The sequence below is a fragment of the Ixodes scapularis genome, unplaced genomic scaffold (assembly GCF_016920785.2).
Source record: "Ixodes scapularis isolate PalLabHiFi unplaced genomic scaffold, ASM1692078v2 PGA_scaffold2__306_contigs__length_199485367, whole genome shotgun sequence".
Taxonomy (NCBI): domain Eukaryota; kingdom Metazoa; phylum Arthropoda; class Arachnida; order Ixodida; family Ixodidae; genus Ixodes; species Ixodes scapularis.
Window position 1 is genome coordinate 162,863,879 of NW_024609857.1, and position 16,347 is coordinate 162,880,225.

At 47.2% G+C, this 16,347-nt stretch overlaps 1 protein-coding gene across 4 annotated transcripts in view; it reads left to right on the top strand.

Annotated features, from left to right (window-relative positions):
* LOC121836831 overlaps positions 1-16,347 on the top strand; it is a 66,194-nt gene that overhangs the window by 2,896 nt on the left and 46,951 nt on the right. For 2 of the 4 annotated variants that reach the window (XR_006078020.1, XM_042292093.1), the window contains exons 2-3: positions 948-1,105; positions 12,879-12,935. Coding sequence is in view for 2 of the 4 variants with exons in the window: in XM_042292093.1 (XP_042148027.1) it covers positions 948-1,105; positions 12,879-12,935 (215 nt within the window). In the remaining 2 variants the exon portion in view is untranslated. Of the gene's footprint in view, positions 1-947; positions 1,106-7,627; positions 7,936-12,878; positions 12,936-13,985; positions 14,842-16,347 lie in introns of those variants that run through there. The other 2 variants (XM_042292092.1, XR_006078021.1) reach the window with 2 other exon arrangements.

A 16,347-nucleotide genomic window follows, 5' to 3' on the forward strand; every position in this document is an offset into this window, starting at 1 on the left:
GGCCACGTGACCTCAGGGGAGTCACGTGACTTCGGGGGGTCACGTGACCCCCACGAGGTCACGTGACCTTGGTGGGGGGCTCGCGCGGTGCATTATGGGACATTTCCCATGATGCACCGCGCGGTTACGCCGACGCCGACGGCGACGGCGACGGCGACGCCGACGCCGACGCCGACGCCGACGGCGACGCCGCTCAAGCCGGAAACGGGCCCCTAAGAGCTGCGCTCTAAAATACTCCGCACAACCCCTGGTAGCAACCGAATATTCTTGGTAGGAAGGCCCAGACTCCTGAGGTCAGTGGGCCGCCTTTCTTAGTCCTCATCGCAAACATGGCCAATGTACAAGCAATCTGTTTCCACCGGCGTCCACATGAGAGACGACGGACGCGCGAGGCGGATCCAGGCTTTGGAATTTTCATAGTTCGGAAACCCGTGGGTCGGCTTCTCGCAGCCGGAGCCCTCTGCAAAGGCTGTTGGCACAGCTGTGTTGCGCGATATAGCGGCACCCTGCACGAAAATGTGACGAATAAACACAGGAACAGCTTGGCGGTACCAAACCAATCGCGGGAGCCACCTACTTAGGAAACTCGCCAACTTTGCGCTGGCTCTTCGCAATGGCGTCATTGCGTTCACGGCTAGGGTGTCTATGAGTTTGGTGTACTGTTGAGGGTGGCGTCACTGTGTGAGGAGCGGATTGTCACGATCCCCCAACTAAGCTTCGGCCCCCCAATTACCAGGTGCAAATAGGAAATCGTTTTAAAATGTCCTTTCTTGCATTTACAATTAAAACTGATGTTTCTCAGGTGCTGATGCAACATCCTAAGCAATAAAATAGGCACTAGAATTTTGTTTCTGTTCCTTTTTAAGCTTTTCAATACTGCAATGAGAAGATTACGAAAAATCAAACGGCAGTTCTAATGTTTCATTTGCCATTCATTATTGATACAGGTACTTGTCAAGCTTCTGCTCCAAGTTGCCACGACTGTCTTCACGTTCAAGGTACAGCCGCGGGCAGCCCAACTATGGTTTCTCGTTGCCAAACCCTCAACAGGATGCTGACCACTGCCTTAAAGAGGATGCCGGAGGTCCGCATCCTGAACGTGGAGGTAGGATGCTTTGTGTGCTTTCTAGTTAGAAAACAAAGGCATATTTCTTATGAATAAAGTGATAGTGGGGAGACATACACAGTCACGGCCCGTACTTACAGTTGCAACGGGACTATAGTGTATGCTTATGAAGATGTCACAATGGGCAGAAAATGCTTTCTTTTATGGCAACTGTTGTTATTGGCGAGGTCTCACAGCTAATCTATACTGTGTATGGAATGATACACTAAATTTAGCAAGGAATGCCTCCTGCTAAATATATTGGGATATCGCAATGTCACATGCCACTGTGCTTTCATTCCTTATTCAATTCGGCAGAGACATTTGCGTGCTCGATAGACCATTTCAAAAGCGCCCCCATCGTCAGCTTGACTCACTACGGCACCTGAAGGAATACCTGTGTATAGAAGCGGGTCAAGTTAGTTTAGCAATTTGCAATTTTAGAAGGCAGTACGGCAACAATATGGGGTATTTATTGGTTCCGTTACAAGTTATTACCCTGTTTTTTTTTTCTTTTGTATTGCATTTAAGATGATTAGAGGAAAGGGATCTTGCTGCATCCAGGGGTGCTATTCTGGTCGCAAACGGGTACCTTTCGAGTTGTGACGTATCGAGAAAGAAGGGGCGGAGCCTCAAACTAGAATGATTCTTGTTTGAGGCTCCGCCCCAACGTTCAGGTTCACGCACGCGGTCAGCTAGAATCTGACGATGCCCTACGTCGCGGTGACGTGTCTACCCAGTTGGGGCGAAGAAATCCCTGCATTTCCCCCTGTTCTTTTTGTTATCTTCTTCCTTTCCTCCGGGACTTAGAACGAGCGAATAACGGAGAAAAGGCTACCTTCCGGAAAATGGAAGGAAACAGAGAAAAATAATATTATCCTTTTATAAAATACAAATGATTATTTCAATAATTATGACGTAAAGTAAATTTAGCTAAGATATCTCAGCTTTTTTTTCTCGAAGTCTTTCGCTACGGTCTTTGAAAACAAACATGGCGAAAACCGCGGTAACGACCTTGTGGTGTTTGTGTCTCGCTTGCGTGGTTGCTTTCCCTGTTTCTGCACGATGCGGATGGCATTACGATAAGAAAATATTATGTGAAGGTACGCTGCGACACCGTTATCCTTTGTGAAGCCGTCGTGAACATAAGCTGCAAATGAAATTTCCTGTTTGCCTGTGAAGGAGACTCCAAATGGATACAGAGCTGACGACGACTCTGTGGTAGTATATGACAAGTCATGAGATCGACGCAGAGTGCAACGGTTGTGAGCATTCTCTGGATGATGCAGCAAAGTTTCTTCGGGCAGTTTTAATAATGCTTTGCTCCTTTGCTCACTGCAGTGATTACGCCGGTATAGTCTCCATAAGCCATGCTCTTCTCTTTCGGTGCTGAAGAAATGCACGCGACGGCATAATCTCGGGCATTCTTTTTTACTTATTTTTATTTGCAGAAGAGCTCGTGCAAAAAAAAACGGCTTTCACGTTTCTACACGTCCCTACATAGGTACCTCTAGAAGGCACCCTAGGTACCTCGCTTTCCCATTGGCTTCATTGCGCGTGACGATTCAACGTCATTTGCCATGGAAACGTTCGTGAAACTAGAAAGCCTCTGTTTGCCGCTAACAGTCATTTTTCGAGTTCGGGTTGTGACGACAAAATGACGCAAGAACAAGAATGCACGGGACTATTTGCATTGTTTTAACTCGACAACCGTACCCTTGGCGAGTTAAACTCGAAAGAACATGGCCGCGATGCTCGTCGGATCGACCGCGTCTGGGGTTTGACATGCGATCGGTCACTTGATCAACGCGCACACGAATACTTTCGTGCTGTTAGATGAGCCCATTCGGTGACAGGACCGGGTCGAAGAGCACAGTGAGCTGGCGTTTAACGTCTCCGATGTAACGCTTGAAGAGATGCAAGAATTGGCTTCTATTTGTGCCGGTGTTATGAAGCTTGAAAGTGGTGGTGTTGTTGTGGCTCGTACGGTACCGTTGCTGAGATTATGAAGACGGTAATAGACCTTTATTCAGCATTGCCGTGCATTAAAATTCAAAACCTCACCTTGGCACAAAGGGAACGACGTTTCCGCGAGCACGGAGGCAGCAGCCAACGGTCTGAGAAAGAATTGTGCCGCCGCCACGACCGCCAGCGATCGCCCCAACGGCAAGAGAACAAACGACAAGCTCATTGAGGTTTGTGTAGTGCTGACTACTGATTCATCGGACGACAAAGGTGAATGATGTAAAACGCAACGTAAGTTTGCCAGCGTTTTGCAAAACGAATTCGTTTCGTTGAAAATTTAATTTGTGGAATACGTTAACGCCTTGAAAGTTTGACGGGGACCGCATTGTGAACGCAGGCTTCACACAAGTGTTTTCTACAGTGTGTGCTTTGGCTGCATGCATATAAAGATTTGGTTGGTTGGTTGGTTGATTTGGTGTTTATGGCGCAAAAGCTACTAAGGCCATAGAGCGCCAAAAACGGGACTATTGCTGGAAAAGGTTTGGAGAGAAAAAAGAGGCTTTAGTAGCCAGTGATCAGATAAAAGATGGTAATGGGGTACCAAAAGGTAAAAGGGTGATGGGCATGATTTGTAAATTAAGAAAGCTACAATCGGTGTAGAAGGCCGATACTATCTAAAAATTTGAAAACATTAGTATGTGTCACTAGTGAATCATCACTTAAGAGCAGAGCTGGGTGTATTGGGACTTGTTCTTGATACAGTTGCGAAAAATACAAAAGACGTTCTTCGTGATAAGCAGGACATTCAACTAGAATATGTAGGATGCTTAAGGCATTGTCACACTGCTCACAAGTGGGGGCATCTTCCCCACGAAGGAGGTAGCCATGAGTCAGATGAGTGTGACCAATCCTGAGCCGGCAAAGTACAACCTCAAAAAAGCGTTCCTGGTGGCGTGCACTCTGCCATTCGCTCAAAAGAGGTTTGATCATGTGCAACTTGTTGCTGATTTCTTGGTCCCATTCAGCCTGCCATTTGCACTTAATGCGATGCCTGAGGAGGCCTTTGTAGTCTGCATAAGGAATGTTCTGGAGGTCAACGGTTCGCTTTACGCAAGTACTTGCTGCACGATCTGCGGCCTCATTCCCTGGAATGCCCACATGGCTGGGAATCCAGCAAAAAATAATTTCGTATCCTTGTCTTGAGGCAGCAACAACCTTATTTCGCAGCTCAAGGAGCAAGAAGTGCTTGAGGGGTGTTAATGAAGACAGTGCATGCAATGCACTGAGGGAGTCAGTGTATACGATGGAGCGAGAAAGTTTTTTATCAAGTATGAAGCCTATAGTAAGAAGCAGACCATAGAGCTCTGCAGTAAAAATAGAAGCAGAGGAGTTGATTCGCCTAACAAGTTGAACTGTTGGGCCAATCATGGAACACCCAGCAGCAGATTCCGTCTTTGTACCATCTGTGTAGAAGCTTACATATTCGGAATACTGACTTTGCAGTGCTAAGAATTCCTGAAGAAACACACCATTAGGAGTGTCAGCTTGTATCGCGTGAGTGAAAGGTCACACTTAATGACAGGGTGCTCCCAAGGTGCTCCCGCAACAGCAGACTGCACTACTGGGGGCCTCCAATCGAGTCCCATGTTCTCACTGGCCCTTTTCAATCTCAAAGAGAAGGGAGGCACAATTGTGGCTTTGTTTTGAAACACCCTTTCAGAGCGCATGTCTTCCACGGCCATTCGCGCAGGGTGATCAGAGATGGACCTGACTCTCAGGGAATACATAAAGCCCAGTGAAAATCTTCTCTTCTCAAGAGACAACTCGTTGGCCTCTGCATACAGACTTGGCACAGGAGACGTGCGAAAGGCACCCGTCGCCAATCGCAACCCAAGATGATGAATAGGGTCGAGCATTTTTAGAATGGAAGGCCTAGCTGAACCGTAAACAATACTGCCATAGTCCAGTCGTGATCGCACTATCGAGCGATATATCCTCAAAAGGCACGTCCGGTCAGAACCCCAAGATCGGTGGGACAGGACTTTAAGAATATTAAGTGATTTGTGAGCTTTTAATCTTAGATTCTTAATATGGGCACCAAAGGTTAGTTTGCTGTCAAATGTAAGACCCAGAAACTTGTGCTCAGGCTTCACAGAAACTGTGGAATTGTTTAGTGTAAGAACAGGTTCTGGAAGTAGTCCGCGTTTCCGAGAAAAGCACACACAAACTGTTTTATCTGAGGAAAACTTAAACCCATTTTGATTGGCCCAGGTTGATAGCTTATTGATAGTTAGCTGAATTCGTCGCTCACACAGTGACAGATTGCAAGACGACACAGAGATCTGAAGGTCGTCTACGTAGAGTGAATATTGCACCGATGGGGGGATAGCCAATGCAAGGGAGTTAATTTTGACAATAAACAAAGTGACACTAAGAACGCCTCCCTGAGGAACGCCATTTTCCTGGACAAACACTTTAGATAAAGCTGTTCCTATCTGAACACGAAAGGTGCGCCTGCTGAGGTAGCTCTCAATGGTACGAAGAATTCGACCACGGATACCCATATCATACAAGTCCCTCAGTGTACCAAAACGCCAGGCTGTATTGTAGGCTTTTTCGAGGTCAAAAAATACAGATAGGCAATGTTGTCTATGAACGAAGGCCTCACGCACGACTGTCTCCAGCCTTACTAAATGGTCAAGAGTGGACCGAGACGAACGATAGCCGCACTGGTTCACATCTAGATGTCTATTTAATTCAAGGAAATACATCAATCTTCTATTAATTATTCGTTCAAGAGTCTTTCCAAAACAGCTAGTCAAAGCGATAGGCCTATAACTAGCCGCACAGGATGGATCCTTACCGGGCTTGAGTATGGGTATGATTGTTGCCATTCTCCAGTCCAATGGAAAGTAGCCCTCAAACCAAATATGATTAAAAAGGTATAAAACAATATCAAGTGTGGAAGGATGGAGATGTTGAAGCATATAATAATGAATACCATCTGGACCAGGAGCCGATGACTTAGAGTTTTGGAGCACTATGTTCCGTTCGTGTAAAGTAAAGGGGGCATTATAAGCTTCGCGTTCACCACCGGATGTTTTCAGTACCATACTTTCAGCTTTCCTTTTATGTTGCAGAAAAGCAGGCGAGTAATGCTGCGAGCTGGAAATGAATTCAAAATGCTCGCCAAGGATGTTGCCCTGCTCTTCAAGATTGCTTGGGCATTTCCCATTTCTGGAAAGAAGTGGAATAGTGAAAGCATGATATGAGCCATTTACTTTATGAATCCTGTCCCATACTTCCTTGGAAGAAGTACTACTATTGATAGAGGACGCATATTTTTGCCAGCTCTCGCGTTTCGCTTTCCGACGAATGTACCTAGCACGAGCTTTCATTTTTCGGAAAGATATCAGGTTATCCCGAGTTGGATAACGTCTTAGAACACTCCAAGCTTTGTTTTGCTGTTTGCGACTTTCTTTACATTCTTCATTCCACCATGGCTTCGGTCGTCTAGGGAGCTGTCCAGATGACCGAGGGATTGAGAGTGACGCTGCAGTGAGGATATGGGATGTTAAAAGATGGCGCAGCTCATCAATCGAAAGCTGATCGAGGCGAGAACAGGCAAGGAGTGACGACTGCTTAAAAAGGCTCCAGTCTGCTTTTTCAAACTTCCAGCGTGGATGGCGCGTAGGTGAGGACTGCGGAGTGTCGTTACATTTTAAAATAATGGGGAAGTGGTCACTTCCATGGGGATTCTGATCAACAGTCCATGAAAAATCGGGTAGCAGATTTGCACTGCCAATAGAAAGATCGATGCATGTAGATTACAAGAATGAAGGACTAAAATATGTAGGATGGCCAGTATTAAAAATGCATAATGACTGTGAAAATAATATAGATTCGATTATCTTTCCACGTGTATCTGTATGATCACTTCCCCAGAGGGTACTATGTGCGTTAAAATCACCGAGTAAAAGAAAGGGCTCTGGAAGCTGGCTTAAAAGAGAGTCGAGATCTTGTCGCTTCATAGAAAGAAAAGGTGGAAAATACACTCAACATACAGTTATGGCTTTATGCAACAAGAGACGAACAGCGATAGCTTCGAGTGGCGTTTGAAGCGGAACCACTGCACACGGAATATGTTTTGGAAGTACCACCGCAATGCCGCCACAAGAAATGGACGTGCTAGGGCGGTCTTTACGAAACACACTGTAGCGTCTCAGAAAGTTAGTATGAGATGTATTCAAGTGTGTTTCCTGCAAGCATAAGGCAGATGCCTTATACTCTTCTAAAAGGAACTCAACATCTGTAAGGTTAGCGAATAAGCCTCGGCAGTTCCACTGAAGAATTACAGAGCCCATTTTAAAGGATAAAAGATTTCATAAATGAATTAAAGCAGTTCTACATTTGCTACACCCTAAGGAGGAACAACCGGCTTTTTTCCTTTTTGTTTTGATTTAGCGGTTTGCCATTCCATGTCCTCCTGATCCGAGGAGGGACCTGAAGAGTCGGCAATGTCAACAGTTCCCACTGCATCCTGAACCTTGGATGCAGGTTTGCCAGTTCCGACGTGGTCGGAGACCTGAGCCACGAGTTTCCGGCCGCGGCCAGATCCCGCCGAAGAAGGCTTCGACGTACCAGGCCGGGACCCTTCCACATTCACGCTTTCAACATCTTTCGACGTTGATGGAGCAGCAGGTGGGCCCTGCAGCTCCCTAACAAGGCGGGCCGCCTCCGAGGAATTGGAACGACAACCTCGCTCTCTATCTTGAGAAGAGCCACTGGCACAAGGCTGCCAGTCAGCCGGAGCTCGTGCCTGAATCGACTGGGGAGTCTGTGTGCTCCCAGCGTTACCTGGGGCACCCTGCTTCCCCGCAGATTGTTTCGGGGCCTGAAAGGGTCCTGCCAAGTCCTCAAGAGAGAACTGAGTGGCCCTGGATTCCGTACGCGGTGCAGGGCCCCTGCGCACCGCATCGGAGTAGGTACCTTTGGAAATGAAAGAAAACCTTTGTTTTGCTTCAGGGTACGATAAGTTCTCTTTGGCTCGTAAGGCAAGTATTTCCTTTTCTTGTCGCCACAGCGGGCAGGACCGAGAGTAAGCAGGGTGAGGACCCCTGCAGTTAGCGCAGGCAACTGAACCTTCACAGATGTCGGCCACATGGTCGTGGCTCCCACACTTTGCACACGTCTCCCTCCCCCGACAGCTTCGCGATCCGTGACCAAAACGCTGGCAACGGAAGCATCGCTGTGGGTTCGGGACGTACGGTCTGACACGGCAGTTCAGGTAGCCAGCTTTGACGAGTGCAGGAAGCGTGTGACGTTCAAACGTCAGGATAAGGTGCTTAGTTTTCACCTCTGCATCATCACGCCTCGTCATAATGCGTTTGACCGCCACTACTTGAGATGCCCGCAGGCCTTCCAAGATCTCGTCTTCACTGCTGGAAAGTAGATCATCTTCTGAAATCACTCCTCGAATGGTGTTGAGGGTTCTGTGTGTGCTCACTGTTACCTGTATATCACCTAGAGATGTCAATTTTAGAAGAGTAATGCTCTGGGACTTTTTTGCAACTTCAACAAGGAGGTCACCAGAATGCAGTTTCTTTGCTTTATAATCACAACCAATCTGACTGTCGAGAACCTTCGCTACCAGAAACGGTGATATCTTAGATAGAGGTTTGTCAGGGACCTCAGAGTGAATCACCATAAATCTTGAAAATGTTTCATCCTCCTTATCTTTAACTATGACTGTTCGTTCGGGACGATGCCTCTTAGCGGCACGTCCAGAACTGGGGGTTTTGGTTTGGGGGGTTGCCATAAGAGGCGAAGTTTGTTCGGAACCTGTGGTGTGCCGCCCACCACGGAGCCCTACATGGGAATAGATAATGCACCATAACAAAAAGGGCTTTGCTGGAAACGTTATGCTATTAGCACTGCCCAGGAACTATACCCAAGTGTAGTTCTGGACAAGGGGTCTGTCGCCACCCAAGGTTAGCCCTTGCCGCCAAAGAAGTTGAAAAAGGAAAGAGAAATGAGAAGAGTAAAAAGGAAGGGAAGACAAGGGTGAAAGTAGAGAGGGGATAGTAGAAGTGGCGACTAGACTGAATCATCCTGGCCGGGCCTTACCAGGACTCCCGTCTATGAGAAGCGGGGGCCGAAGTGGTGTATTGCCTCGCCCGGGGGGCCCCGAAGGGTCCAAACCTACCCCGGGCTCGGCTCAACCACCAGGATGCCCTTTTCCCCAGACACGGGAAAGCCACGCACAGCCAGACGTGGGCGGGCGAACCCGCATGGCTCGGGGTCCGTGGAGACGCCACTCTCCAAACACCTGCTTTCACAGGTGCCTCCTGCGGGGATGCATATAAAGACAAAAACACTGCCTATATGGTGCATAAAATAAAACAAAATTTCGTTTATCTTGATAATGTTGACTATCTATTGAGTGCTGTTGATAGTAGTGGCGTAGCCAGGAACTTCTAAGGGGGTGAGGATGGAGGGGGGTTGAGGTGGCTGGGATGTTCATGACTTTGGGTGCGAGGGGGATGGTTTCGGAATTTGTGTGTATATTCTAGGGCCCGCCGATTTGGGGATGGAAAAAGCGAAGCCCTATAAACCCCCCCCCCCTCGCCCCCCACCCCCCCCCCATCCCCGGCTTTGCCACATAAGGGGAGCATCCTACATTCACAGGCTGCTATAAGCATGTGCATAGCCAGTGAGCTCGTACCACAATGGCAAGATAGTTGCTGACATTCTTCACGTTACGTAGCAGTTCTTTTTTTTTTGTACATATGCTCGCTTTTCCTTCACACATCTACTCTGCCTCCGCTTGTCGTTTATGCTTGATGGTGATAGGCCAACAGTGCGTATTTGCTCTGCATCATAGGCAAATTTCAAAAATCCAGCTCACACTACTCTTTAATTTCAATGAGTTACTGTCACTTTTGAAACGACAATCTATTGAATTGCTATCATAACACGTATGTTGACTGTAGGACAATTCTATTTTTATTGTTGTTCTTGGTCAGGAAGATGACAACCATCCACAAGACACTGGCTAAATTTCTCGTCTACAGTGGGTAACAATGTTACCATACTCTGTCAGACTAAACTGCTGCTGTATAGACAAGTAACGATTAATTTTAGGACATACCTGTTCGTAGTTTATTGCAGGACATTGAAAAGTGTTCTTATAACTTTCCGATGACTGACTTGCAATTCCAGCAGCTTGGCGTGAAAAGGTAAAACATCTAATTGATACAGCGAAATGCCATCAGCAACCCATCCAGATTTTATTGCGTAATTGACAGTAGCTACAGACTGCAACAAATTGTCAACTAAAAACATAGGTACTAAGCGTGCACTAACTTCGAAGCGGTAGAAACCCTGAAGTTTAAACGTCAACTTACCACCATGTTGTTAATGGCAAAATGGTGATTGCGGCAAAGTGTTGGAGTCCTTCAGAATGGTGACGGTCTCCTTAAGACCGATGATGACGGTGACAAAGGTTTAGTTAGAGTCTAAGTTTAGTCAACGCACCCGGCGACGTCGGTGTGCTTGTCATGGTGGCGACAAAAGCCTTCTTTCGCACATGCCTCAGCTGCCTCGGTCCGGGGTTTTGTCGACCCAACCGTCTCTTCCCAGCCGGTTGACAGCGACACTCACGACGGCCGTCAAGGCTCTGATCACCATCCACTGGGCATTAGCTATGTGATCATCGGGGGCAACCGCGCCCTTGTAGTTCCCCGTTGCGAAAAATCTTAGTGGGATTCAATTAGTAGCTGCTGCTCGACGGTCATCATCTCTCATCGTCGCCGTCTCTCGTTGTCACACTGCGATCACACGGTGCTTTTCGACAAGCAGTATTGTCGTCAGAAACAGTCGTCGTGCATCGCGAAGGCTACCGGGTGCTCGCGGAAAACCTGTCATTGTACGCGTAGCCATCGTTGAGCAACAAGCATCACCGCCATTTTCTACGCTCTAGAATCCTGCCCAAAGCTTGTTCCGCTTCGTGCAATAGAAAGAGAGGTTAAAGCACGAGCGCATCACCCCGAACGATCTTGCACGAACGTTAGCTTGCACTGCGCAAGCGCGCCTGCTCGACAGGGACGTTGAAAGCCCAGAGCACGTTCTTGTAGCTCCTACACCCGCACTAGCTCGCACTCATAGTGAAACAGAGAGTAGGGTGTGTCGAGTAATACCGCAGTTAATCTAGTGACGCGACTTCCGCTATGTGCTACGTAGGTCGGACGTGGTCATACGTCACTTTGTCGTCACGGTCCGAACTCGAAGAGAGACATTTACGGCAAACGGTTGCTTTCGTGTTTCGCGAACGTTCCCATGGGAACCGCGTGGAATTATCACGCGGGCTGTGGCCAATAGGAGCGCGCGGTTCGTAGGAGGGAGGAGTTTTCGAGAAACACGAACGTGACCGTTTGTGACCAGAATAGCACCCCAGGTTGTAAAGAGCCTACGATTTAGCCTGAGCATACATTGGAAATGCCACACGATTTCACGTGCTGCGCTGAGCAATATGGGGTCATTGAGAGGCCTTACGTGATTCTGTGGGAAGGCCTATAGACGCTTTCAGGCAGCTGTGCATGGGCGCCGCCATAACTGACCTTCAGTTTTTATTCCCTCTTATTCCGTTCGCTGCACATCATCATTACCATAGCAGGACAGGTCATTGCCATTTTAGGTGTTACTGTGTCCTCCTCCTCAGCATAGGCCTTTGTGGAGACCCATCAACGCCCGCTTCAGTGGCTCGGCATCTCGGTAAGACAAGGGAAGGTCGGCAATGGCGGCTAAATTTGGCGCGCGCTGAAAGCGTCTATAGGAGGTATTCACTGGACGCCATATTTGAGGGCGATGTTTAGAGCGCACGCTCAGAAGGAGCTCGAATTAATAGCGTGCTAAGACCGGCAACCTTGATGGTGCTAAATGCACGCTCCAAAAGGACTGTGGAAGCTCGCCGTCAGCACGCGCTCAGCAGCAGCGCACACGGATATGGCCGCCAGTGAATACTCCCTATTAGTGATGTCACATGAAGCGTTTTTCCAATAAACTTAGCAGGGAAACTGTGATTTAATATGATGCCACATGGCATGATGTCACCTGACACTGACATCATGAGAAGTGCTTCCCAAGTTTATCAGGGAATTTGTGACATCAGCTGATTTCGGGTAACACTGTGACAGCATAGCATCACATGAAAGTGTACTTATGCACCGTTCTAAAATTTAGAATGCTGGTGGAGAGTGATTGTGTGTATAATCCAGTCAACCCCTAAACTGAGACTGGTATGAGCTATGTGCTTGCCGGACCATTCAATCGCCTCTTTTCATCACATGACCCAGCTGTTTGGGCGTGAGTGTGGGCAAGAGCATTATCCTGTCACGGAAATTGTCAGGGAAATTATAGCTACCGGGCAAAATCAGGGGATTGTCAGGGATATTGTCAAAAAGCAAGCCCAGCCAGGGAAAATGAGCCGGAAATGCTACTGAGTGCCCTGAGCAAAGGCTTGAGGACTTTTGGCCAGAAAAACACGCAATAAATTCTGCTTAGAGCGGAGTGCGCGCTCTGCTCACCCGATGTAGAGTGTGCTACCCGATGCAAAGAGAACAGCCGACAAATCCAGTCCAAGCCTTGTCTTGTATTGGATTGGATTGAGGGTGCAGCACTAGGCTAGATCCAGTTAGAGCTAGATTTAGTAACTAATGGGAAAGCCACAGACCCCAATCCAAGCCTTTAGCCGAAAGTATTCGAAAGTGCATCTGGCGGCCATGTTGTCATTCGGTTATTGATATTGCAGGTCCAAAGGTCACGCGGAGGGACAGTGCTTGCGCTTTAGGTGCCGTCTCTAGTCACTGTAAGTATATTTTGCGCTTCCCTTCCTCGGGATTTATCTGTCTGCACTGCTACAGACACATTATCTAGAATTGCACTAAAGCCTCACATTCTTTATGTGAAATGATTGTGTTGTTTCGAAACATTACAAAGAAAAGAGAAATATCTGTGTCATGCAGATCTAAGGAGGAAGTCCTTAAATTTTTCATTCTCTCCATTGACACTGATGCAACACAGTAAACATGCTCTTCAAATTGCAAATGCATCAGAGGTCATCATCTTCTTTACAAATATTAATGCGGCTTCTACATCAGCAGGACCCAATACAGTCTAAGCTCATTACAACAGACCTGGTTACAACAAACATTTGGATATAGCATACCGATTTGTGAAGTTCAGTTGGTTTTCCTTTGCATACCATTGACTCAACTTCATATCTGCATACAACATACAGTCGCCGACGTTTTTTTTCGGACTCTAATAATTCGAACTTGTTCGGAATTTCGGACCTAAAGGAGGAATCGTGACTTACACCTGTAGATGATGATGATGGTTGGGGGTTCACTGGCACAAGAGCAACTTAGGCCATATTGTGCCAAAACAGAGGTTTGTATGTGGAGCTTAGAAATGCAATCTAAAATAACTGCAACCTACAGCTGGTGTAAAAGGCCAGTTTTATGGAGGAATTTTATAACTCGATTGAACGGTACCAAGGGTTGATCACCAAGTAGAAAATATGGATGAAAAGGAAGATGATCTCGGAACAGTTTTGGGAAACATGATTGGCACTGTTGATTTAAAGATTTAAAATGCCACAGGATGTGCATGACAGTCATAGATTTACCACAGTTGTCGCAGAGCTTCACATCCTCATCGCAAAGCAGGTGCAGGTGAGCCAAACGGGTATGCCCAATTCTTAAGCGGCAAAGAAAACTTCAACGTGACAGTCTATATGAAAAGAGCTCTCCCATACCCCCAGAAGGGGCTTGATGACGTGGAGCTTGTTCTCTTCTTCCATATCCCAATCCAGCTGCCATGACTTCATAATCAATATCTATATGAACGGTTTCAGGTCTTGGTGTGGCAGGCCAAGGGGCAGTTCTGGGCACTCCTTCGCAGAGGCAGCAAGCAAGTCTGCTTTCTCATTGCCAGGAATACCCAGGTGGCTTGGGACCCAGCAGAATTTGATCAGGTGTCCTTGTTGAAGAGCTCGATTTAACTGAACACGAAGACGTTGCACAAGAGGGTTCTTACTGTCTGTTAAGGACAAAATTGCTAGAAGAACGCTCTGGGAATCGACAAACAGAATTGCTTTCATGATATTGTTCTCTACTAAATACTCCACAGCCATAGAAATGGCATACAATTCAGCTGTAAAAATACTTGCAACAGTGTTGAGTTGTCAAACTTTCCTGAAAGCAATGGAATAAACCGCACCATGCGATTTGTGTGGAGAGAACTGTAGGCTCCACTACCCAGCTGAGGGCAAGCCAGTTTGGAGGTGTCGGAAAGGCCATGACTGGAAGAAAAGCATCATCACAGGCACCTTTTTCGAGAACTGCCACCTTCCACTTGGACAGGTTCTCGAAGTCCTCTTTGTCGTTACTGGCGGGGGCGCCACCATGTCTTCCGTCCAGAGAATCGCCTCTCGGGAAACCAGGACTTTCCAAGCAAACTTTTGTGGCCTGGACGTGGTACTTTAGAGACACCTGCTTCAGATGGTTTGACGAAGTGCAAAGCTTACCAGCGAGACCGAGCATCGGTGGCCCCGGAAAAGCCGTTGTGGTCGACGAGGCCAAGATTGGCCATCGTAAGTATCATCGAGGACGAATAGTCGACGGCGTTTGGATTCTTGGAATGGTGGTTGATTGATTACAGGCATTATAGCGCAAAGCTACTATGGCCATACTGCGCCAAGCTTGTTTAGTTGGGACATACTCAGGACTTTTTTATATGAATTATCGAAAAGAGGTTCATATGACAAGGTTAAAATTCATAGAGTTAAAATTACAACTCCAGTAGGAAGCCGGTTTTTCTCACGTAATTTATGACACGATCAAAGGGTACTATAGGAGTCTCCCCAATTAGCAGCGCTGGGTGAAAAGGAATCTGGTGTGAAAAAAACTCGGGGAAATGTGTACGTCGTTCTTGCTCAAGCCCTGGGCACAGCCACAAAATGCGTAAAATTGTCAAACGCTCCCCACATTCATCACACAGGGGTGGGGCTTCCCCCCTGAGCAGATGTTTGTGGGTGAGGAAGGAATGTCCAATTCTCAGACGACACAAAAGAACTTCAAGGCGGGGGGTTTTGTGGGATGCACTCTCCCAGATACCAAGAGCTGGTTTAATCCTGTGAAGTTTGTTTTCGCATTCCAGACTCCACTCCGATTGCCATAGCTGGAAAACTGATGATTTTACCAAGGGCTTCATGTCTTGAAATGGAATCTGTGAGGTGGTTGGCAGTAGGTGCTTAGAGCTCGTGGCCAATTCGTCTGCTCTTTCATTACCTAGGATCCCCACATGGCTAGGCACCCAGTAGAATTTTATGTCTCAGCCAAGCCGCAGACCCCATTGTACCTTAGATCGGACAAGTTGTGCCAGTCTATTTTTACTTCCCTTTATTGAGCAAAGTGCGGTGAGCACACTTTGAGAGTCCACGAATAAAATAGATTTCATTGTCTTGCTGATGAGGATAGTTTCCAAGGCCATCAACACTGCATAGAGCTCTGCCGTGTAAATACTTACACATTCTTTGAGACGCTGAACCTTACTGAATCCTTCAGAGTAAACTGCTGATCCTACAAAATGCAATGATTTGGCACCATCGGTATAAAATTGGGAGTAGTTACCATACTTCTTCTGCACCTCAAGAAATTCTTGCTGAATCACCACTGGGGGGACGTTATGTTTATTAAATCTAGTAAAATACCAATCGCAAAAGACGGGCAACATACTCCACGGAGCTTCATTTTCACCCTTCTGCAAAAGGTCGGTCTCGTCAAGGGTGAGGTCAAGAGATGTACAAATGTCCTCAAGGCGAAGACTTAAAGGCGGTACAACCCAGGGCTTATGTTCGAAAAGACGAGCAAACCGAGAATGTTGCAAGGCACCATAAGTTGGGCGATTTGGATAGGACAAAATTCTGGAAGCATAAGTCACAGCAAGATAACGTCGTCTGCGCCTAAGTGACATCTGATTAGATTCAGCGTACAAGCTAGGAATGGGCGATGTGCGGAAGGCACCTGTAGCGAGCCTTAAACCGAGATGATGCACAGGATCCAACATTTTCAGTGCAGAAGGCCTCGCTGAGTCGTAAACTATAGCACCATAGTCCAGACGTGACCGGATAAGGGAGTTGTACAGGCGTAGCAGACATATTCTGTCGGATCCCCATGATTTGTGCGCCAAGACTTCAAGAATATTAGCTGATTTAA